Raw genomic sequence first — 24,838 nt, 5'->3', positions numbered from 1 at the left:
ATGAAGCTTGTGAGGAAGGCATGTCAAAAACTGAGACAGGCTGAAAGCCAGGCCTCTTGCACCAAGCAATTAGCCAAGTTGTGGATGCAAAGGAAAAGTTCTTGAAGGAAATGGAAAGTGCTACTGCCAGTGCCCACACGAATGACAAGAAGGTGAAACAGCCTTATTGCTGAGATGGAGAATATTTGGGTGGTCTGGATAGAAAAAGTCAAACCAGCCATGACATTCCCCTAAGCCAAAGCCTAATCTAGAGCAAGGTCCTAACTACTCTCTTCAATTATATGAAGGGTGAGACATGTGAGAAAGCTGTAGGAGAAAATTATGAAGCTAGGAGACATTGGTTCATGAGATTTAGGGAAAGAAGCCATCTCTACACATAAAAGTACACGGTAAAGCAGCAAATGCTGATGCAGAAGCTGTAGCAAGTAATCCAAAAGATCTAGCTAAGATTATTGATGAAAGTGGCTAAACAACACATTTCCCAGTGAGGATGAAACAACCTTCTATTGGAAGAAGATATCATCCACGACATTCATAGCTAAAGAGGATAAGTCAATGCCTGGCTTCAAGGCTTCAAAGCTTCAAAGGACAGGCCAACTCTCTGGTTAGGCGATAATGCAGCTGGTGACTTTAATTGAAGCCAATGCGCATTTGCCATTTAAAGGCGAGTTAATGGGTGCAGCACACCAGCATGGCACATGTATACATATGTAACTAACCTGCACATTGTGCACATGTACCCTAAAACTTAAAGTATAATAAAAAAAAATCCTAGGGCCCTTACAAATTATGCTGCGTCTACTCTGCCTGTGCTCTATAAATAAAACAAAGCCCAGATGACAATACATCTGCTTACACCATGTTTTACTGAACATTCTAAGCCTACTGTTGAGATGTGCTGCTCAGAAACAAAGACTCCTTTCAAAACATGACTGCTCACTGACAATGCACGTGGCCACCCAAGAAACTCTAATAGAGATATAAAAGGAGATTAATGTTGTTTTCATGCCTGCTAAAACAATATTCATTCTGCAACCCATGGATCAAGCAGTAATTTTGACTTTCAGGTCTTATTACTGAAGAAATACATTTCATTAGGGCTACAGCTACCATAGGTAATTATTCTTCCAATAAATCTGGGCAAAGTAAATTGAAAACCTTCTGGAAAGGATTCACCATTCTAGAGGTCATTAAGAACATTCACAATTCACAGGAAGAGGTCAAAATAGCAACATTAACAGGAGTTTGAAAAAAGTTGATTCCAACCAGCTCTCATGGATGACTTTAAGGGGTCCAAGACTTCTTCGAGGAAGTAAATACAGATGTGATGGAAACAGCAAGCGAACTAGAATTCTAAGTGGAACCTGAATATGTGACTAAATTGCTGTAATATCGTAATAAAACTTGAACAGATGAGGAGTTACTTCTTATGGATGAGGAAAGAAAGCAGTTTCATGAGATGAAATCTACTCCTGGTGAAGATGCTGTAAAGAGCGTTGACAATAATGAATTTAGAATATTACATAAACTTAGTTGATTAAGCAGCATAAGGGTTTGAGAAGATTGACTCCAATTTTGAAAGAAGTTCTACTGTGGATAAAATGCTATCAAATAGCACCATATGCTACAAAGAAATCTCTCATGAAGGTAGGAGTCAATTGATGTGGCAAATTTCATTGCTGTCTTATTTTAAGAAAAAGACAACCACCCCAACCTTCTACAGCCACCTCTCTAATCTGTCAGCAGCCGTCAATACTGAGGCAAGAACCTCCACCAGCAAAAAAAAATGATGATTTCTTAAAAGCTCAGATTATCATTACCATATTTTAGTAATAAAGTATTTTTCAGTTAAGGTATGTACACTTTTTAGACACAATGCTAATGCACACATAATAGACTATAGGACAGTATAAACCTAATGTTTATATGCACTGGGAAACAAAAAACTTTGTGTAATTCACTTTATTGCAATATTCACTTTATTGCAGTGGTCTGGAACTGAACCCACACTATCTCTGAGGTATGAGTAAAGAATACTTAAAAAGTGTTTCTTAAATTTTAGTGTTCTTACTTTTTATGGCATTTCATTAATAATGTATATTTCTGGCTTTAATCCAGGCCTCTTGAATCATTAGTTTTGAAGGTGAGACTCAAGAATATGCATGTTTAACAGGCTCTCCAGGTAAGTCAGTCTTACCAGAAAAGAGCAAGCAGTCTGAGACCACATTCTGAGAAACACTAGTTAGGATATTGAAATCAGTTAACAAGAGATGCTGGGGAAAAAAGTATCTTTTATCCTGATAAACTGTCTCCTCTTGTACATTTCTTCTTTCTGTCATTAAGTCTCTATATTCCCCCATGTCACATTACATTTTATCATTTTTTCATGTTATAAAATATATGCTTGATGCAATTACCATCTCCCATCTATTCATAACTCAAATGTTTCTTAACACTCCAAAACTGTTGAATCTTTATTTACTAGTAATACATGTGCTGACATTAGCTATAGATTACATACCATGAATCACTATCATGAAAAAGAATAATAGGAAAATGTAGAAATCTGTAACAATTTTTTATGTTAAAAGCTTTTAAATATCTTCCGAAAATCTGTAGCTAACATAAAAGGAAATATTTCGCTTTGGTCCCACTCCTTTTATTCAACATCTTACTATGTCAGGGAAAGTAGATCACAGCACAAAACAGAGCATGTGCTCAGGATCCCACAGAATTTCCACTTCTACATGCTACACCACTATGTGACTCCAAGTTTAAAATTGTAGATATCATTTTATTTAAAATACAGTAACACTTTACTCCTATAATTTTCATACAGGTCTTAGATAAGTTTCATTATATTAATTTTCATAAACTCTTCATCTACTAAAACTGTCAAAATATTTTCATGCATATTCCTTATAATAGGGAATCACTCATCAACTTTTCATTTATTTATTTAATAAACTTAAATGCCTATTACGTATCACCTATTAGGATACAAAAACACTTAAAGCATGATCCTTGTTTTTACAGAGTCTACAACACAAGAAGGAGCCAAACAAACTAATAAATATCATATGGTGCTAAAAGAAGGGAAATTCATAGAAGTATGAGAGGTAAAAAAAATTTCCTGGAAAAGGTGTATCTGAGCTTGGTCTTAAAGAAAGAATAGACTGAGTTGTGGAATGTAAAATGGAGAGAGGATATTCAAAGCAGAGAAAACTAGAACAACAAGCATATGTGCATTTCTTCATTCATTTATTCCTAGAGGGACAGTAAATCATAATGACTAATGACAGTAAATAAAGACAGAAATAGTGACAGTAAATAAAGATTAGAACAGAACTAAATGAAATAGAAACTAGAAAGGCAATAGAAAAGATCAATGAAACTGAACATCAGATTCTGAAAAGTTAAACTGACAAACTTTTAGCTAGTCTAACTAAAGAAAAAAATAAAGAAGGCTCAAGTAAGTAAAATTGGAAATGGAAGAGGACACAGTTCAACTGATACTACAGAAATATAAAGAATCATAAGAGTCTACTATAATCAACAACTATACACCAACAAATTGAATAACCCAGAAGAAATGAATAAATTCCTAGAAACATACAACCTATCAAAACTGAATTATGAATTAACAAATAATCAAATAATGAATAAGGAGATTGAATCAGTACTCAAAAATCTTCCATCAAAGAAAACCCCAGACCAGATGACTCCACTGCTGAATTGTAACAAACATTTAAAGAATACCAATCCTCAAACTCTTCAAAAAAACTGAAAAGGAGAGAATATTTCCAAAGTTATTTTATATGGCCAGCATTACTCTCACACCAAAGCCAGACAAGGAGACTCCAAAAAAAAAAAGAGAATTGCATCCAATGTCCCTTAAACATAGATGCAACAAAATACTAGCAAAAATCTTCAACAAAATACTAGCAAACCAAATTCAACAGTGTTTTAAAAGGATCATCCACCATGATTAAGTGGGATTTATCCCTGGAATGCAAGGATGGTTCAACATTTACAAATCAATAAATGTGACATACCACATTAACAGAATAAACGGCAAAAACCTTATGATCACATCAACAGATGCAGAAAGGCATTTGACAAAAATCAACACTCATGATGAAAACACTTAACAAATTATGTATAAAATGATTTATCTCACCACAATAAAAGGAAAAATATAACAAGTTCACAGCTAATATAATAGTCAATGGTAAAAGCTAAAAAAAACTTTTCATCTAAGATAAGGAACAAGACAAGAGCTCTCATTCTCACCACTTCTTTTAAACACAGAAGTGGAAATCCTAGTTAGAGAAATTCATGAGGAAATAGAAATAAAAGGCATCCAAACAGGGGAGACGAGGGGAGGAAAGGAAGGAAGGAAGGGAGGGAAGGCAGGCAGGCAGGCAGGCAGGGAGGGAGTGAAGGAGGGAGGGAGGAAAATTGTTTGCTCATGGCATAATATTACATGTGGAAAACTCTAAAGACTTGACCAAAAAAACTGTTGGAACTAACAAGCAAATTCAGTAAAGTAGCAGGATACTCAATCAACATATTAAAAAGTAGCATTTCTATACATTAATAACTATCCAAAAAGAAAGCAAGAAAACAATTAAATTTACAATAGCATAAAAAAATACTTGGGAATAAAATTAACCAAAGAAGTGAAAGACCTATACAATGAAAGCTATAACACTAATAAAAGAAACTGAAAATGACAAAATAAATAGAAAAATATTCCATGTTCATGTGCTCATGGATGGAAGAATTAACATTGCTAAACTATCCATACTACCCAAAGGGATCTACAGTTCAACATAATTCCTACCAAGGTTCCAATGATATTTTTCTCAGAAATATAAAAATCAATCCTAAAATTCATATGGAACCACAAAAGACCTCAAATAGACAAAACAATCTTGCATAAAAGGAGCAAAGCTGGAGACATCACATTATCTGATCTCAAAATATACTATGAAGCCATAATAACCAAAATGGCATGGTACTAGCACAAAAACAGATATACAGACATATGAAATAGAATAGAAAACCCAAAAATAAATCCATACATTTCTCATCAACTGATCTTCAACTAAGGTGCTAAGAACACAAAATGGAGGATATCCACATGCAGAAGAATAAAATAGGGCACTTATCTCAGATTATATATAAAAATCAATTCAAAATGGATTTACAAACATAAGACCTGAAACCATAAAACTACAAGAAGAAAACACAGGGGAAAAGCTTCTCAACAGTGGTCTGAGCAAAGATGTTTTGGATCATGACTTCAAAAGCACAGGCAACAAAAGCAAAAATAGACAAATATGATTACACAAAGGAAATAACAGAGTGAAGAGACAATCTCTGCAATGGGAGAAAATATTTGTAAATTATATCTGATAACGAATTGATATCCAAAATATATAAAGAACTCAAACAAATTAATAACAAGAAAATAAATAACCCAATTAAAAATGGGCAAAATATTTGAAAAAAAAAATTGATCATAAGAAGACATACAAATGGCCAACAGTGAAAAAATGTTCAACATCACTAATCATCAGAGAAATACAAATTAAAACCACAGTGAGACATCATGTCATACCTGTTAGGATTTTTATTATCAAAAAGACAAGAGATAAGTTTTGGCCAGGAATGTGGAGAAAAGGTAACCCTTGTACCTTACTGGTGGGAATGTAAATTAGTATAACCATTATGGAAAATAGTATGGAAGTTTCTCAAAAAACCAAAAATAGAACTATTATATGATCCAGCAACTCCACTTCTAGCAATACATCCAAAGGAAATGAAATCAGTATGCTGAATATCTATCTGCATTACATGTTCAATACAGCATTACTCAACAATAACAAATATATGGAATCAACCTAACTGTCCATGAATGGATGAATACAAAAAGAAAATGTGGTATATATATATATATACCACATACACACACACACACACACACACACACACACACACAATGGAACAGTATTAACCCTTTATAAAGAAGAAAATCCTGTCAATTGCAACAACATGATTGAATCTGGAGGACATTATGCTAAGTAAAATAAGCCAGGCATCAAAAGACAAACAGTACATGATTTCACTAAAAAAGTCAAACTCAGAGAAGCAGAGAATAGAATGGTAGTTACCAGGGGTTGGGGTAAAGCAGACAAAATTTTAATTAGACAAGAGGAATAATAAGTTCAGGAATTCTATTGTTCAACATGGAGAGTACAGTTAATAACTACATAGTTAGTAACTATGTTATTAAATACTTGAAGATTGCTAGGAGAGTCGATTTTAAATGTTCTCACCACAAAAAAATGTTAATTATATGAGGTAACTGATATGTTACTTAGCTTGATTTAGTCATTCCACAATCAAAATTGATGTTAATTAATTTAGCCATTCTATAATCAAATTCCAGTATGAGAACATCATGTTATATATCATAAATATATACAATTTTTATTTGTCAAAAAAGTAATGGCCAGGCACACCGGTTCATGCCTGTAACCCCAAACCATTAGGAGGCTGAGGTGAGAGGATCACCTGAGATCAGGAGATCAAGAATAGCCTAGGCAACATAGCAAGATCCCATCTCTCCAAAAAAAAAAAAAAAAATTAAACCAGGCTATACTATGGTTACTGAATTTTCCTTATGTGACATGGGACTGTATCTCCAAAGAAGTACCAAATATTAGTTGAGAATGATCTCCCCTCTCCAAAGCTACATGGGATTTATTTCATCAAATACTAAGTATTCAGATGTTTCCTCGCAATAACAATATAGTTATCCAAGGCCCACCAGAGACTTTTGAAATAAATTTTTATTCAATTACCTGGTAAGAATAATCTGAAGAAACAAAAATAAGATTTTTCAATTTATGTCAATAAAATTACATAAACATTTGATAGAATTGAGGGCATGTTTACAAAATGGAATGGTGATTTTATTAGAGGTGGATGATCTTGAGGATTTTTACTCTATTATAATTTATACACTTTGGTGAATGTACTATGTTATCTTAGTGTTCTCTTTTGGTCATAATGAGGTTACCTTTAATGAAACAGAAATCTCCCTATCTCCCTAATCTTAGAGTCCTTACTTATTGTTTATGGTTGTTATCACTGTAATATGCAAATATTTGAGTATTCAAAATCACTTTTTATGTGTAATAATAAAAAACATGTTAAGGAGAGATTTGACTAAAATTTGTCTAGCACCCAACATTGACAAGGTCCTATGCAAGAAACTGGATGTATAGAATGGAATCATAAATGGTCCCAGTATTAGAAAGGTTCATAATCTATTGAGAAAATTGATATGTAAATGAATAAGACAGTTATTAAAAATGTCAATATAAAAAGACATATATGAGCATTATCTTTGATTTCTTATTTCTCTCTACTCTGTCTAACCCATAAGTAAGAGTTGACAATTCTACCTCTCAAACATAAACAAATTCTGGCCTGCTTCACTCCATCTTGTTTACTACCACCATCACTTCTCTCCTGGACAACCGCAAAAGCCTCATAATTGGACTTTTGCCACCTCTCTCTCCTCTAACATATTTTCACATAGTAATCTGGGCAACCTTTATAAAATATATATCAGATCCAATCATGTGCTAGCTAAAACTTCCCTATAGCATACTGTTCCATTTAGAATAAAAGGTAAACTCCTTATGCCTTCAAAGCCTTGTATGATCTGTCCCTTTTATGCCATTCTAACCTCATTTAGTACAACTCTTTTCCATGCCCACATTTCATTTATTCTGATCTTAGAAAATGCCAAGTTCTTTCCTTCCTTTAGGTCTTTGTAACAACAATTTCCTCTACCTGTAATCATGTTCTTCTTTTCATATCTCAAAACTGATTCCTTCTTTAGATGTAGCTTAAATATCACCTTTTCAGTAGTGCCTTTTCTGGTCACTCAATCTAAATTGGCCATCCAGTCAATGTCTCACATACTCTGAACTTTTTGCTCACTGATATTTTTCTTATTTGCTGTTTGTTTGTTTGTTAACCCATTTCCTTCACTAGAAATATCAGCTTCATAACAGAAGGCTACACATCTCTGAATCTCAAGTGCTTGGAGTAGCAGCACCTGACACAAAATAAATAATCCATATGTAATTGTTAGAGTAAATAAACAAATAAAATGTGTTCAAACTGATAGATGCACAGAAAAGAGTACAGACTTAGTGACAGGGAGGAACACTCAGGGAAGACTTCAGAGAGGTGAAAATACATATTAAAAAGAGAAATTACAATAACATGGGATAAACGCTACAAGTGAGACATGAATAAAAATCTAAAGGAGGGATCAGTTCCAAGATGGCCAAACAGGAACAGCTCTGGTCTGCAGCTCCCAGCGTGATCGATGCAGAAGACAGGTGATTTCTGCATTTCCAATTGAGGTACATGGTTCATCTCACTGGGAGTGGCTGGGCAGTGGGTGCAGCCCACGAAGGGCGAGCCGAAGCAGGGCGGGGCATCGCCTCACCCGGAAAGCACAAGGGGTTGGGGAATTTCCCTTTCCTAGCCAAGGGAAATCATGACAGACTATATCTGGAGAAATGGGACATTTCCGCCCAAATACTGCACTTTTCCCACAGTCTTAGCAATCAGCAGACCAGGAGAGTCTCTTCTGTGCCTAGCTCAGTGAGTCCCACGCCCACGGAGCCTTGCTCACTGCTAGTGCAGCAGTCTGAGATTGACCTGTGAGGCAGCCTGGCGAGGGTAGGGGCATCCGCCATTGCTGAGGCTTGAGTAGGAAAATAAAGGGGCCGGGAAGCTCAAACTGGGTGGAGGCTACTGCAGCTCAGCAAGGCCTACTGCCTCTATAGACTCCACCTCTGTGGGCAGGGAATAGCTGAACAACAGGTAGCAGAAACTTCTGCAGACTTAAATGTCTCTGACAGCTCTGAAGGGAGCAGTGGTTCTCCCAGCATGACATTTGGGCTCTGAGAATGGACAGACTGCCTCCTCAAGCAGGTCCCTGACTCCCTGTAGCCTAACTGGAAGCTGGTAAGCAACTTCTGCAAAGTCTCAGGATACAAAATCAATGTGCAAAAATCACAAGCATTCCTATACACCAACAACAGATAAACAGGGAGCCAAATCATGAGTGAACTCCCATTCGCAATTGCTACAAAGAGAACAAAATACCTAGGAATCCAACTTACAACGGATGTGAAGGACCTCTTCAAGGAGAACTACAAACCACTGCTCAACAAAATTAAAAAGGACACAAACAAATGGAAGAACATTCCATACTCATGGATAGGAAGAATCAATATTGTGAAAATGGCCACACTGCCCATGGTAATTTATAGATTCAATGCCATCCCCATCAAGCTACCAATGACTTTCTTCACAGAATTGGAAAAAACTACTTTAAAGTTCATATGGAACCAAAAAAGAGCCCGCATTGCCAAGACAATCCTAAGCAAAAAGAACAAAGCTGGAGGCATCATACTACCTAACTTCAAACTATACTACAAGGCTACAGTAACCAAAACAGCATGGTACTGGTACCAAAACAGAGATATAGACCAATGGAACAGAATAGAGGCCTCAGAAATAACACCACACAACTACAACCATCTGATCTTTGACAAATCTGACAAAAACAAGAAATGGGGAAAGGATTCCTGATTTAATAAATGGTGCTGGGAAAACTGGCTAGCCATATGTAGAAAGCTGAAACTGGATCCCTTCCTTACACCTTATACAAAAATTAATTCAAGATGGATTAAAGACTTAAATGTTAGACCTAAAACCATAAAAACCCTAGAAAACCTAGGCAATACCATTCAGGACATAGGCATGGGCAAGGACTTCATGACTAAAACACCAAAAGCAATGGCAACAAAAGCCAAAATAGACAAATGGGATCTAATTCAACTAAACAGCTTCTGCATGGCAAAAGAAACTACCATCAGAGTGAAAAGGCAACCTACAGAATGGGAGAAAATTTTTGCAATCTACCCATCTGACAAAGGGCTAATACCCAGAATCTACAAAGAACTTAAACAAATTTACAAGAAAAAAACAACCCCATCAAAAAGCGGGCAAAGGATATGAACAGACACTTCTCAAAAGAAGACATTTATGCTGCCAACAGACGTATGAAAAAATGGTCATCATCACTGGTCATCAGAGAAATGCAAATCAAAACCACAGTGAGATACCATCTCATGCCATTTAGAATGGCGATCATTAAGAAGGTAAGAAACAACAGATGCTGGAGAGGATGTGGAGAAATAGAAAAGCTTTTACACTGTTGGTGGGAGTACAAATTAATTCAACCATTGTGGAAAAAAGTGTGACAATTCCTCAAGGATTTAGAACTAGAAATACCATTTGACCCAGCCATCCCATTACTGGGTATATACCCAAAGGATTATAAATTATGCTACTATAAAGACATATGCACACGTATGTTTATTGCGGCACCATTCACAATAGCAAAGACTTGGAAACAACCCAAATGTCCAACAATAGACTGGATTAAGAAAATGTGGCACATATACACCATGGATTACTATGCAGCCATAAAAAAGGATGAGTTCATGTCCTTTGCAGGGACATGGATGAAGCTGGAAACCATCATTCTCAGCAAACTACCACAAGGACAGAAAACCAAACATTGCATGTTCTCAATCATAGGTGGGAATTGAACAATGAGAACACTTGGACACAGGGTGGGAACATCACACACCAGGGCCTGTTGGCAGGTAGGGGCCTGGGGGAGGGACAGCATTAGGAGAAATACTTAATGTAAATGATGAGTTAATGGGTGCAGCAAACCAACATGGCACATGTATACCTATGTAACAAACCTGCACATTGTGCACATGTACCCTAGAACTTAAAGTATAATTTAAAAAGAAAACAGAAAAAGAAAAAGAAAAAAGGAAAAAATCTAAGGAATAGAAAAGACAGAATGATCAATGTAAGGGTTGACGTTTGAAGAGGCTATGGTGGAATAACAGGAAGCATATTAACACTGGTGGGATAGTATGGCATATACAAAACCTGACACTGTGAAATGTATGTGTGAAGGAACATTCAATGTGATTGCATATTGCATTAGAATAGGAAAATGGGCAAGGATTTGGAGCCCAGAGAGTGACCAAGCACCTTATATAGTGTGATACTCCATGAAAGTGGCAGAACCAGGATACAAATCCAGATCTATTGGATTCCAAGCCAATACTCTTCACAGGGGTACAGACCTGTCATTAGTGACAATCAATGGTGTGACCAAGAACACAAAGCCAAAGGATGTATATGGTATATTTAACTGAAATCTTTCAGTTAAATATTTTAATTAAATTTATTTATTTAAATTTATTTAGTATTAAATTTAATCAAATTTATTTAGTATTAAATTTAATCAAATTTATTTAGTATTAAATTTAATTAAATTTATTTAGTATTAAATTTAATTAAATTTATTTAGTATTAAATTTAATTAAATTTATTTAGTATTAAATTTAATTAAATTTATTTAGTTAAAATTTTATTTTAATATGAAGGTAAGAAGAGGGTAATACAACCAGTATTTAAAATGTTTTCACTTTAAAATAAACACTGCTATGTTGTGATACAGAATGTACAACATGTATAAATGTTTTGGAAAAATGCAGAATGCTTCCTAAAATGTGCCTGTCAGTGGGCTTCTACAGCCATCCCCTTATACCCTTTAAAAATATGTATTCTCTTCTGCCATGGGGGATATTTTTTTGGATAGAAAAGTTTGAGAAACACACATTTTTATTACTCAATGAAAGGTAGAAAAGGTTTTGGGGGAACACTAAAAAAGATTTTTCCAATTTGAATCTTAACCATTTTCCTCCCTGATAAGAGTTAGAATTTGGGCAAGCAGAATTATTTTGAATATCTATTTTAATATATGTGAGTTCCTTCACTATTAAATAAGTTTCCTAACAGTAATCTAGATTATCAGTTAAAAAGGCCTATATTCATGGAGATCCCGTAAGTTTACAGTTCTAGATGAGGCTCTTGGATTGACACACTAAATTCAATGAGAGTGCATGAATAAATAAAATGTGTTTAAAGTAATGTAGGCACAGAAAAAAAGGAGTACAGACTTAGTGAGGGGGAAGGACACTCAGGGAAGACTTTAGAGAGGTGAGGTCAATATAAAAAAGATAAATTACAATAACATGGGATAAATTCTATAACTCAGACATGAACAGAGCTCCAAAGGAATAGAAAAGATGATATGATTGACCTAAGGGTTGACATTTGAACTATTATAGCCACTTGCCATAGCTACATTGCGGTATAGAATATACAATGTATAAATGTTTTGGAAAAATGCAGAATGCTTCCTGAAATGTGCTTATCAGTGAGCTCATACAGCCACCCCCTATACTCTTTAAAAAATGCATTCTCTTCTGCCATGGGGGCCACTCTGTTGGATAGAAAAGTTTGAGAAGTACACATTTACATTACTTTATGAATGGTAGGAAAGGTTTTGGGGGAAAGGTTTGGTTTTGCCATGGTCGTTAGCCATGGCGAATGTATGGTAAGATGAGCAGAAAAAACTTCAGTTCCAGGGGCCTTAATAACAAGCAATGTACAGAAGAAAATAATTTCCTTCATTGTATTAGTATGAGATAAAAGTAAGAGACCTGAAAATAATGGCTTAAATCTTTGTAAAGCTGCTAGCTAAAGAAAGATGGTAATGTCAGTTGTGGATTTAAGGAACTGTTTCTGGGATTCCTTCCAAATCCATTATCTAAAGAGAAATTCATACAAATGGAACCCACTATCATCCATCTAAGCTATGTTTATTTCAAAGTATCATGGAATGTTAGAGATGAGAGGTATCTCAAACTCAGTGATCTTTAACTCATGTTACAGATGCAGAAACTGAGACCAAAAGAGGTTAAGAAGTCAACTGTCAACGAAAATACAGCCTATTACTGGATGATGTATAAACATTAAACATATATATGTTCTAACACAATACTTTAATTAAATATTAACAGTTTAAATAATAATAATAAAGCAAGGATAGTTGGTAGCTTATGCTTTGTTGACTGAAGGAAGGAGTGTCCAGGGGAGGGGAAGATTTTGATCAAAGGATACAAAGTTTCAGTTAGACAAGAGAAATAGGTTTTTGAGATCTACTTCATGGTATAGTGACCACAGTTAATACTAATGTATTGTACATTTCAAAATTGCTAAAAGAGTAGGGTTTTTGTTTTTTGTTGTTGTTGTTTTTGTTTTTTCTTTGAGATGGAGTCTCGCTCTGTCGCCCAGGCTGGAGTGCACTGGCAGAATCTCGGCTCACTGCAACCTCTGCCTCCCAGGTTCAAGCTATTCTCCTGCTTCAGCCTCCTGTGTAGCTGGGATTACAGGCGTGTGACACCTTGCCTGGCTAATTTTTGTATTTTTATTAGAGACAGGGTTTCACCATGTTGGCCAGGTTGGTCTCAAACTCCTGACCTCAGGTGATACACCCCCATCAGCCTCACAAAGTGCTGGGATCACCAGCATGAGCCACTGTGCCCGGCCTAAAAAAGTAGATTACAAATGTTCTCAGCTTTCTAAAAAATGTGAGGTGATAGATATGTTAATTAGCTTGACATAATCATTCTACAATGTGTATGTGTGTATCGAAACATCACATTGTACCCCATAAACACGCACTATTGTCAATTAAAATTTTTTAAAAATAAAATACAACAAAAATTATACAATTGAAATATTTTTAAAATGATAAGTAAACTAGGAGAACACCGTCTTTCCTTACACATATGTAACAAACCTGCACATTGTGCACATGTACCCTAAAACTTAAAGTATAATAATAAAAAAAAAAGTCCCTCCCTTTAAGGGACCTCCCTAGTTAGCCTCACCTAGTAGCTAGAATTACAGGTGTGCATCACCACAACCAGCTAATTTTTGTATTGTTTGTAGAAACAGGGTTTCACTATGCTGCCCAGGCTGGTTAGTCTTCTTTTTAAGGCTTTCCAAGTGATTCAGATAGGTCCACCAATTAGATTATCTAGAATAATCTTCTTTATTTATAGTCAAATGATTAGGAGTTTTAATTTTATCTTTAAAATCCTTTCATAGCAAAACCTAAATTACTGTTTGATGGAATAATTGGGGATGGTAGCCTAGGCAAGTGGACACATTAATAAAACCAACACAAGGGGCGCAAACTCTGTTTTTGTTGGGAAATGTCCTCACGTCACTCATAATTAAAAGGTTTTTTGTTTGGCATAGAATTCTATGTATTTTTTCTCAACACACTGAAGATATCATGCCAGTATCTTCTAGATTCCATTGTTGCTGCTGCAAAGTAAGCTGTCAATATGTTGCTCCTTTGAAGGTAATCTTTTTTCTCCTATTTAAACAAATGTCCATTTTCTTTAGTGTTTTATAGCTGAATATACACTGTGTGTGGGCATAGATTCTTTCTTCTTTATTCAGTTTGGATGTTAAGACTTTATAAATTTATAAATTTATGAAGTGTATTTTCATTGGTTCTGGCACTATCCTTTCAACTACTGTCTCTGTTACATTTTCTGTCCTCACCTATTAGAACTGACTATATGAATTTAAGGACATTCTTAGTCTACCCTCTATGTCTATCAACTTCCTATATTTTCCATTTCTGTCTTTCCATACCATATTCTGTATAACTTCTTTTTCAAATATATCTTCAGCTTAGCAAACCTCTCTTCACTTACATTTGATCTGCAATTACGCCCATCAACTTATTTAATTTCAATTATTACATGCTTCCTTAACAGAAGTTTATTTGCTACCTTTTCAAAATTGGCTTTGCACTCTTTAAAGTTTTTCTTCTCTGAACATTTTAAAGCTTGTTTCTTCTTTCAACATGTTAAACATGGCTATTTTCATATTCTATTTCTGATAATTCCAATATTTAAAGTCTTTGCAAGTCAGTTTCATCTGTTGTTTCTGCTAGCTCTCATTTATAATTTCTTTCGTTGTATTTTTAATAATTTTTCTTTCTTTCTTTTTTTTTTTTTTTTTTTTTTGAGATAAGAGTCTCACTCTCTCGCCCAGGCTGGAGTGCAGTGGTGCAATCTCAGTCACTGCAAGCTCCTCCTCCCAGGTTCATGCCATTCTCCTGCCTCAGCCTCCCAAGTAGCTGGGACTACAGGCACCTGCCACCATGCCCAGCTAATGTTTCTGTATTTTTTTTTTAGTAGAGACAGGGTTTCACCGTATTAGCCAGGATGGTCTCGATCTCCTGACCTCGTGATCCGCCCATCTTGGCCTCCCAAAGTGCTGGGATTACAGGTACCTGTTGCTAGGATCTAATAATTTTTCTCCTGTGAATCACTGCGCCCGGCCCTTTTAATAATTTTTAACAGCAAAATTTCCTTTTGGAATTTTAGCTGGAAGAATTATTTGATGCCTGGCTGAAGGTGATTTCCTGAAGAGGGAATATACGTTTGCCTCTTCCTGAGGTCTGGGGGCACTAACATTTAGGGTCCTTTAAATTTGGTTTGAGTTTTGTCAGCCAAAATCAGAAAATATTAATTCAGGCTGCAAATTTCTGTGCAGACTGACATGTGGTTACTTCTTAACAGCATTTTTCCCTTCCCTCTACCCAGCACTAATGCTTTGGATGTATGAGTTTCCTTACAGATCCCCAGGAAACTGACTGAGAAAGCAAACACCTTTATTTCTAGTTTACCTGTACATTAAGTCTTCTCAGAATTACAGGAATTGGGTCTCCTATTACACTTCTCATCTTGTAAAGTGATCACTAGGCTTTGTCTCCTATACTGTCTCAACATAAGGAGTTCTTTAAATATTACGTTTTAAATTGTAGTATGTAGGTTATCTATGGATCCTAACCCGCCATATTATCAGAAATAAAACTTCACTTTAACTCTTTCCTTAAAATTATATGCTGTTCTCCTGGATCAAAGTCCTCTCAAATTTGAAGCATAAGCTGTTCTAAGAGATAACCTGAATAATTCTAGACCTATAATGGATCACAAAATCATAGTCATAAATCTTTTGTACCTAATAAATATTTTTATACTTTTTCAGCCATACGAGTAGTATCTTTGAGGATTCATCTGTGTTAGTTTTTTACCAATTGACTCTTCTTTTAGAAGTTTGGGAAACTCTGTCAACGAGAATCTTTTCAATCCTTTCAGGGCTATCTTCACGTATCACTTTTTTAAGAATCATGACCATATCAAGTTCTAGAAGACAGCCAATTTGTGCAAGTAAGACTATCCACATTGTCCCCATAATTAGTTCTTTGGTTGACCATTTTCATATTTTACATTTAACCTCCTTGACCAAACTGTATTTTTTAAAAGTCTTACACAGATATGTATTTTGTTATTGTAATTTCTCTAAGAATGAGGCAGACATTAAGATTTGCTGAGCATCAACAAGGCACCATGCATTGCGCTGAGAGTGTACATGTGTTAATTCACATAAACCTTACTATAATCCTGTGAGGTAGGTGGTAATATTTCTATTTTAAAGAAAAAGAAATATGTACTCATGTAAAACAGATATTCTGCGATAGTCAAAATGTAACCCAACTATACATGACTCCTAAAAAGTAAACGCTTCTGTAACTATGCAAAAAAATTACTGTTTTACTAACTTTATTAAGTGGTAAGGAACTAGTTACAGAAGCTCATGATGAAAGGGAAGTAAGTTAGATATTCTACCTACCCATTCAATCCCTAAACCCCATATAATTTAATCTTCACAACTCAGTTTTGATAATGGAAGATAGTCCCTCTTCTTGATAGAGAAAAATACAAAAAGGTACTGATATTTTACTCAACAAGCATGCACTGCATGACTAGCTTAGGCCTGTACTGTGCTATACTTCAGCATTTATAAAGCACTATCACTTGATCTTCCTTTCAACCCTGGGAAGTAACTGAGTCTATGCTTGGAGACCTCTAGGGACAAAAAGCTCCAAAAGCAGCCCACTCTATCTTTCGGAAATTCACAGGACATCTCTGATCCTGAAATCCATGCTCCTTAAGTTTGCATATAGGATAACCTTAACCCTTTCCTTAATGTAAAACTTCACTTATTGGAAGACAGGTATCTCCCCCTGCCCCAGAGTATTTTGTAATCTCAGATTATTTTTTAAAATTTCCTCAGAAGTAGTAGCATTAATTGGTGCCATGCTGACTTCTTTACTGACCTAATTTGAAGGTTATTTTGAGTGATATAGTATCTTCCCTTCTAACAGTTCAAAAAAATGATTAGACTGTCAGCTTCTCAAGGGCATTACTGAGTTTTTATTCATTTTTGTATCCTGGCCCTGAGCACAGTTTATGACACACAGTAGGTCTTCATTAAATGTTTAATTCACGTAGTAAACTTTACACTTAACATTGTCATGCGGAATAAGAAAAACAAGTGTTAAGAACTTAATTCAAATTTTGTATACAGAAACTAAGACAACCCAATTTAAGACACTTGCTATGATTACACAATGGAATGACAGAAGCAGTGCATCCAAAATTTCTGAAATCTGATGTCTGGTTACTGCTTTTTTGAAATAGCAATTATATTTTCTGAACCAAAAATCAGGACAAACAGCATAACTATGAGTCTTATTATTAATTCTGAATGTATGAGTATTAAAAAGTCTTACAAAGCTTAAAAAGTTAAATATTCATTTTATGAACTATTTTATAAACTATATTACAATGGAATAATCCTATAAAAATACAGTTTGTTAGTTTACCGTATCAATCCACCATACCAAAATAACTTCTTCTAAGATACCTTATATAAGTAAAACTAGTCATGTTGCTGCTTCTTCTGTGAATGTATATTCTTCCTCAATGAGACTTTAAGCTCAACCACATTTGATGAGAAATTTTTTAATAGCAAAGTTATTATATAATATTTCTAGAGTGCTATGTCATAACTAGCTACGAGTTACAAAAGAAACAAAAATTTCCTGACATTCTAGAAAAGATGCTACTCAGGGTTTGTACATAGTTTTATAGTAATACAAATGTGTAAAACTGACAATGTTCTCTTACAAAAGAAAAATGTGGAGGTCCACTCTTACCTGCTTAAAAAGCTGGAGGTTAATGGCAGTTTCCAGGAACTGTTTCATCACGCTTGAGCGGTGCTTTACAAAACTCTCCTCACAGAAAGTGATGGGCTCACCCTAGATAGAAATAAAGATTTTAAGGGCATCAATAAAAGGTTAGTCAGAGAGAACTAGTCTCTTTAAATAGGTATGTGGAGAGTAATAGAGGAAGCGTAAGGTGCAGAAGCAACAGACCCTTCCTTACACAGAATAGTTTAGGCTAGTAGAAATATTCCTCTACTAATAAGCCTGTACTACAGCTTTCTAATCCCGGATCCTATATACTCTTAAAATTGCTCAATTTTACTCCCTCAAGTAAAAGTAAATCCCCTAAAAATAAAGATTTGACATCATCAGATTGAATTATGAGTATTAAACATAGCACACATATCTGAAAATATCACATAATTTTATTGCATCCTGATTAGAAAACATTGTTACTATAAAAATTGCTGCATGATTTTTGACATTCGCACTTAGTTGTTATGATCAGTAATTTGTTTTATAATTAATGAAAAGATTTTACAATCACCTTCTCTTCATGACTGCAAAACAATTCAGGCTGGATACTTTCCAGGATAAGTCCTACTTGGCATCTGCTTTCATTAATCCTTTGCGTTAAGTAATCATATTTTTGCAAGCGTCTTGTGGTAGCTCTACCAAATGCTCCTCTAAACCAGCAAGGACTTAAATCTCAAGTCCTACTGATTCCATTTTTTTCTATTTATTCCTTTGCATGAATGCAGAAAATCATCACCCACTGGCTAATTCCTACCACCTGCTATTTCCCTCATCAGCCTGAACAGCCCTTTAGCCCATTCAACACAAACAAAGATAAGTGACTAAACTTTATGACAAAAATGAAAACAGAGATGAATAAAAATGATTCATGCATTACAATGCACCTTGTAGCAATATTTATGTCATAGGAAAAAGGAAAAAGTGTGCCTGTTTACCTTCTAACAGAACTTTGAAAAAAATAAGAATTATAATTTAATTGCAATTATAATTTAATCTTAAGGAAGACTCATTATTACAGATATCTTTAAGTACAATTCTGAAAATAGGTTCCTGTATAAATAAAATGAGAGTAATTATGTAATTAAACTATTACCACTTTCTGATAAAGTTAATACAATATAGAACTGTACTGTCACATTCAGTAGACACTAATCACATGTAGCTATGTAAATGTAAATTTATGAAGATTAATTAAAACTTCAGTTCCTCAGTCATACTAGCCACATTTGAACTGCTCAATGGTCACATGTGCTTAGTGGCTACTATATTGAACGGCACAGATATAGAACATTTCCTTTGGCATAAAAAGTTTTCCTGGATAGCACTGCTATAGAAAAAAGGAAACAAAATTCAAACAAATTATTAAACAATTCGATAAACTCTTAAGTGGTGTCACCTACCATCAGCCACCAGCCAATGATTCATAATAAAAATGTCATTATACATTTTTATACAGATGATTGCCAATTTTTTTCAGCGGGGAGGGGTTGGGGAGGGTGTCATTCTGCCATGCAGGCAGGATTATAGTGGTTCATTCATAGCTCACTGCAGCCTTGACCTCCTGGGCTCAGGTGATCCTCCCACCTCAGCCTCCCAAGTAGCTGGGACTACAGGCACATGCCACCATGCCCGGCTAACATTTTGTATTTTCTGTAGAGAAAGGGTTTCACTATGTTGCCCAGGATGGTCTCAAACTCCTGGGCTCAAGTGATCTCCGCACCTCGGCCACCCAAAAAGCTGGAATTCTAGGCATAAGCCACCAACCCAGCCTATTATTGCCAATGGTAAAGAGCTACAGATGATCTTTAAATTACATATTTTTTAAACTGGACTAATTTACATAAATATATTTTGGAGGATCACAAATGTACTATATTTTCCACTATCACGGAATTTATAATCTACTGAAGGAAGAAAATCTACAACAGGCAAGCCTGTGAAAAATAAAGGTCTATTGTTTTCTAATCTCTAGTACTAGCATCATCCCTAGTTACACTGGGAGCCCGATAAATGTTTTATGATTGAATTTTAAAAATAAAATAAAAATAGCAAATGAGCTAAGCCTTATTCCATATGACATATCATCTTCACAAAAAATAAATACAATTTTAAAAATAAATATAAGTAATTGCCCCTAATGGCAGTTCTGGCATCACTGCTATTACAAAGCAATCAGGACTAATAGTAACTTTAGTTTTTATGTGATAGATTTTTCCTTAAACATGTAAAAATGTATTTCAAGACAAGAAGAAATGGATGAGAGACTAAAGTCTATGCTTTAAGAGTTGGGCATAGTTTAATTATTAGCCTATGTGAATTAAGCTGGAAGAATTCTGTCCTCATTAACCTTTGAGTACTTTCAATCTCTCCAGAGAATAAGTAAAGAAAAAGCTCAGATTTGCTGTCCATCCACTTGTGATGACACAAATCATGGAAAAATTTTGAACTAAACCTTCAATTTGATTAACACGGTTTATTTACTAAGAATCTCTGATAATAACAAAAGACAAAGCACTGACACATTAGAATTTTCTCTCAAGGAAAAAATAAGTCTTTATTAATAATGCTTTAAAGTTGTATATATTAATATACAAGAACCTCAATTACTGCCATCATTGGAAGCCTCAATTATTGTCATCCTTAAGGCATATGCTACGAAACAGATATTAATAAATGACTCCTCAGTATGAGTTCTTTAAAATCAAAGTTGAATTGAATGACATGAGAAGAATTCTGCCTATGATTTTAACCCAGGTTATGAGTATTTGAAGTTCATGTGGTTAACTACATTGTTAAACATTTCGTGGCAAAATCAGTAGGACTAGTTTGTCAACTGATATGCAGTGATGTTTTTCAAAGTGTGATCCAAGGTCAGACTTTTCCACAGGATCTGTAACAACAAAAGTATTTTCATAATAGTGTAAGTCATTATTGGCACTCTTCGCTCTCATTTTCTCCTGAGATCCAACAGTGTTTCCCAAAAGCTACATGGTTGGCAATATTGCAATAGACTGAATACAGAATCAAATATCAGAATCCAGCTGACTTCTATTAAGCCAGATATTAAAGAGATCTGAAAAAAATGTAAAACAATGATATTGTTCAGACTAAATTTGTTTAGGAATATAGCAATTTTTCATAAAAATGTTTTATATTCATATTTAATTAGTTTATATTGCTTTTTAAATAAATGTATATTTTCAGTTTTAATTTCTAATATGATAAATATTTATACATATACCTCCCATAAATTAAGGTTCTTTGATAATTTTTAAGAGTATAAAGACATCCAGAGACCAAAATGTTTGAGAACTACTGATATACAGTAACAAGTAGGGGTCAAAGGTGACTTCCATATTTCTAGATTAAGGGTCATAAAATGACATTATTTATTAGAGACTGAAAATATAGAAAGAAAACCACATTTAAGGAGATGTTGATAAAATCAATTTTGGCATATGTTTTCGGTAGTATTCCTACTGGAGCCTGAGACAGGGGTTCTTGTTCAATTGATTTTCGCAGATCACTCTCAGGAAAAAGGTATTAAAGAAAACAAGACAGGAGATTTTGGGCTGAGACAATGGGGTTTTCTAGATATACTATCATGTCATCTGCAAACAGGGACAATTTGACTTCCTCTTTTCCTAATTGAATACCCTTGATTTCCCTCTCCTGCCTAATTGCCTTGGCCAGAACTTCCAACACTATGTTGAATAGAAGTGGTGAGAGAGGGCATCCCTGTCTTGTGCCAGTTTTCAAAGGGAATGCTTCCAGTTTTTGCCCATTCAGTATGATATTGGCTGTGGGTTTGTCATAAATAGCTCTTATTATTTTGAGATACGTCCCATCAATACCTAATTTACTGAGAGTTTTTAGCATGAAGCGTTCTTGAATTTTGTCAAAGGCCTTTTCTGCATCTATTGAGATAATCATGTGGTTTTTGTCTTTGGTTCTGTTTATATGCTGGATTACATTTATTGATTTGCGTATATTGAACCAGCCTTGCATCCCAGGGATGAAGCCCACTTGATCATGGTGGATAAGCTTTTCGATGTGCTGCTGGATTCGGTTTGCCAGTATTTTATTGAGGATTTTTGCATCAATGTTCATCAAGGATATTGGTCTAAAATTCTCTTTTCTTGTTGTGTCTCTGCCAGGCTTTGATATCAGGATGATGCTGGCCTCATAAAATGAGTTAGGGAGGATTCCCTCTTTTTCTATTGATTGGAATAGTTTCAGAAGGAATGGTACCAGCTCCTCCTTATACCTCTGGTAGAATTCGGCTGTGAACCCATCTGGTCCTGAACTTTTTTTGGTTGGTAACCTATTGATTATTGCCATAATTTCAACTCCTGTTATTGGTCTATTCAGAGATTCAACTTCCTCCTGGTTTAGTCTTGGGAGGGTGTATGTGTTGAGGAATTTATCCATTTCTTCTAGATTTTCTAGTTTATTTGCGTAGAGGTGTTTGTAATATTCTCTGATGGTAGTTTGTATTTCTGTGGGATTGGTGGTGATATCCCCTTTATCATTTTTTATTGCATCTATTTGATTCTTCTCTCTTTTTTTCTTTATTAATCTTGTTAGCGGTCTATCAATTTTGTTGATCCTTTCAAAAAACCAGCTCCTGGATTCATTTATTTTTTGAAGGGTTTTTTGTGTCTCTATTTCCTTCAGTTCTGCTCTGATTTTAGTTATTTCTTGCCTTCTGCTAGCTTTTGAATGTGTTTGCTCTTGCTTTTCTAGTTCTTTTAATTGTGATGTTAGGGTGTCAGTTTTGGATCTTTCCTGCTTTCTCTTGTGGGCATTTAGTGCTATAAATTTCCCTCTACACACTGCTTTGAATGCATCCCAGAGATTCTGGTATGTTGTGTCTTGGTTCTCGTTGGTTTCAAAGAACATCTTTATTTCTGCCTTCATTTCATTATGTACCCAGTAGCTATTCAGGAGCAGGTTGTTCAGTTTCCACGTAGTTGAGCGGTTTTGAGTGAGATTCTTAATCCTGAGTTCTAGCTTGATTGCACTGTGATCTGAGAGATAGTTTGTTATAATTTCTGTTCTTTTATATTTATTGAGGAGAGCAAAATCTCCTTAAGCTGATAAGCAACTTCAGCAAAGTCTCAGGATACAAAATCAATGTACAAAAATCACAAGCATTCTTATACATCAATAACAGACAAACAGAGAGCCAAATCACGAGTGAACTCCCATTCACAATTGCTTCAAAGAGAATAAAATACCTAGGAATCCAACTTACAATGGATGTGAAGGACCTCTTCAAGGAGAACTACAAACCACTGCTCAAGGAAATAAAAGAGGATACAAACAAATGGAAGAACATTCCATGCTCATGGGTAGGAAGAATCAATATCATGAAAATGGCCATCCTACCCAAGGTAATTTACAGATTCAATGCCATCCCCATCAAGTTACCAATGACTTTCTTCACAGAATTGGAAAAAACTACTTTAAAGTTCATATGGAACCAAAAAAGAGCCTGCATCGCCAAGTCAATCCTAAGCCAAAAGAACAAAGCTGGAGGCATCACACTACCTGACTTCAAACTATACTACAAGGCTACAGTAACCAAAACAGCATGGTATTGGTACCAAAACAGAGATATAGATCAATGGAACAGAACAGAGCCGTCAGAAATAATGCCACATATCTACAACTATCTGATCTTTGACAAACCTGACAAAAACAAGAAATGGGGAAAGGATTCCCTATTTAATAAATGGTGCTGGGAAAACTGGCTAGCCATATGTAGAAAGCTGAAACTGGATCCCTTCCTTACACCTTATACAAAAATCAATTCAAGATGGATTAAAGACTTAAATGTTAGACCTAAAACCATAAAAACCCTAGAAGAAAACCTAGGCAATACCATTCAGGACATAGGCATGGGCAAGGACTTCATGTCTAAAACACCAAAAGCAATGGCAACAAAAGCCAAAATTGACAAATGGGATCTAATTAAACTAAAGAGCTTCTGCACAGCAAAGGAAACTACCATCAGAGTGAACAGGCAACCTACAAAATGGGAGAAAATTTTCACAACCTACTCATCTGACAAAGGGCTAATATCCAGAATCTACAATGAACTCCAACAAATTTACAAGAAAAAAACAAACAACCCCATCAAAAAGTGGGCGAAGGACATGAACAGACACTTCTCAAAAGAAGACATTTATGCAGCCAAAAAACACATGAAAAAATGCTCACCATCACTGGCCATCAGAGAAATGCAAATCAAAACCACAATGAGATACCATCTCACATCAGTTAGAATGGCAATCATTAAAATGTCAGGAAACAACAGATGCTGGAGAGGATGTGGAGAAATAGGAACACTTTTACACTGTTGGTGGGACTATAAACTAGTTCAACCCTTGTGGAAGTCAGTGTGGCGATTCCTCAGGGATCTAGAACTAGAAATTCCATTTGACCCAGCCATCCCATTACTGGGTATGTACCCAAAGGACTATAAATCATGCTGCTATAAAGACACATGCACACGTATGTTTATTGCAGCATTATTCACAATAGCAAAGACTTGGAACCAACCCAAATGTCCAACAATGATAGACTGGATTAAGAAAATGTGGCACATATACACCATGGAATACTATGCAGCCATAAAAAATGATGAGTTCATGTCCT

The 24,838-nt window shown here is 35.2% G+C and overlaps 1 protein-coding gene across 4 annotated transcripts in view; it reads right to left on the bottom strand.

Moving 5' to 3' along the window:
• The window catches only part of DENND1B (DENN domain containing 1B), a 265,750-nt gene that overhangs the window by 55,208 nt on the left and 185,704 nt on the right, over positions 1-24,838 (bottom strand). For all 4 annotated transcript variants that reach the window (XM_054523755.2, XM_024234528.3, XM_024234539.3 and 1 more), the window contains one exon: positions 18,131-18,232. In XM_054523755.2, the coding sequence (XP_054379730.1) occupies positions 18,131-18,232 (102 nt within the window). The remainder of the gene's footprint in view (positions 1-18,130; positions 18,233-24,838) is intronic.

The sequence above is a fragment of the Pongo abelii genome, chromosome 1 (genome assembly GCF_028885655.2).
Source record: "Pongo abelii isolate AG06213 chromosome 1, NHGRI_mPonAbe1-v2.0_pri, whole genome shotgun sequence".
NCBI lineage: Eukaryota > Metazoa > Chordata > Mammalia > Primates > Hominidae > Pongo > Pongo abelii.
Note: the sequence above shows the minus strand (reverse complement) of the source record. Positions and strands in the feature narration are given on the sequence as shown.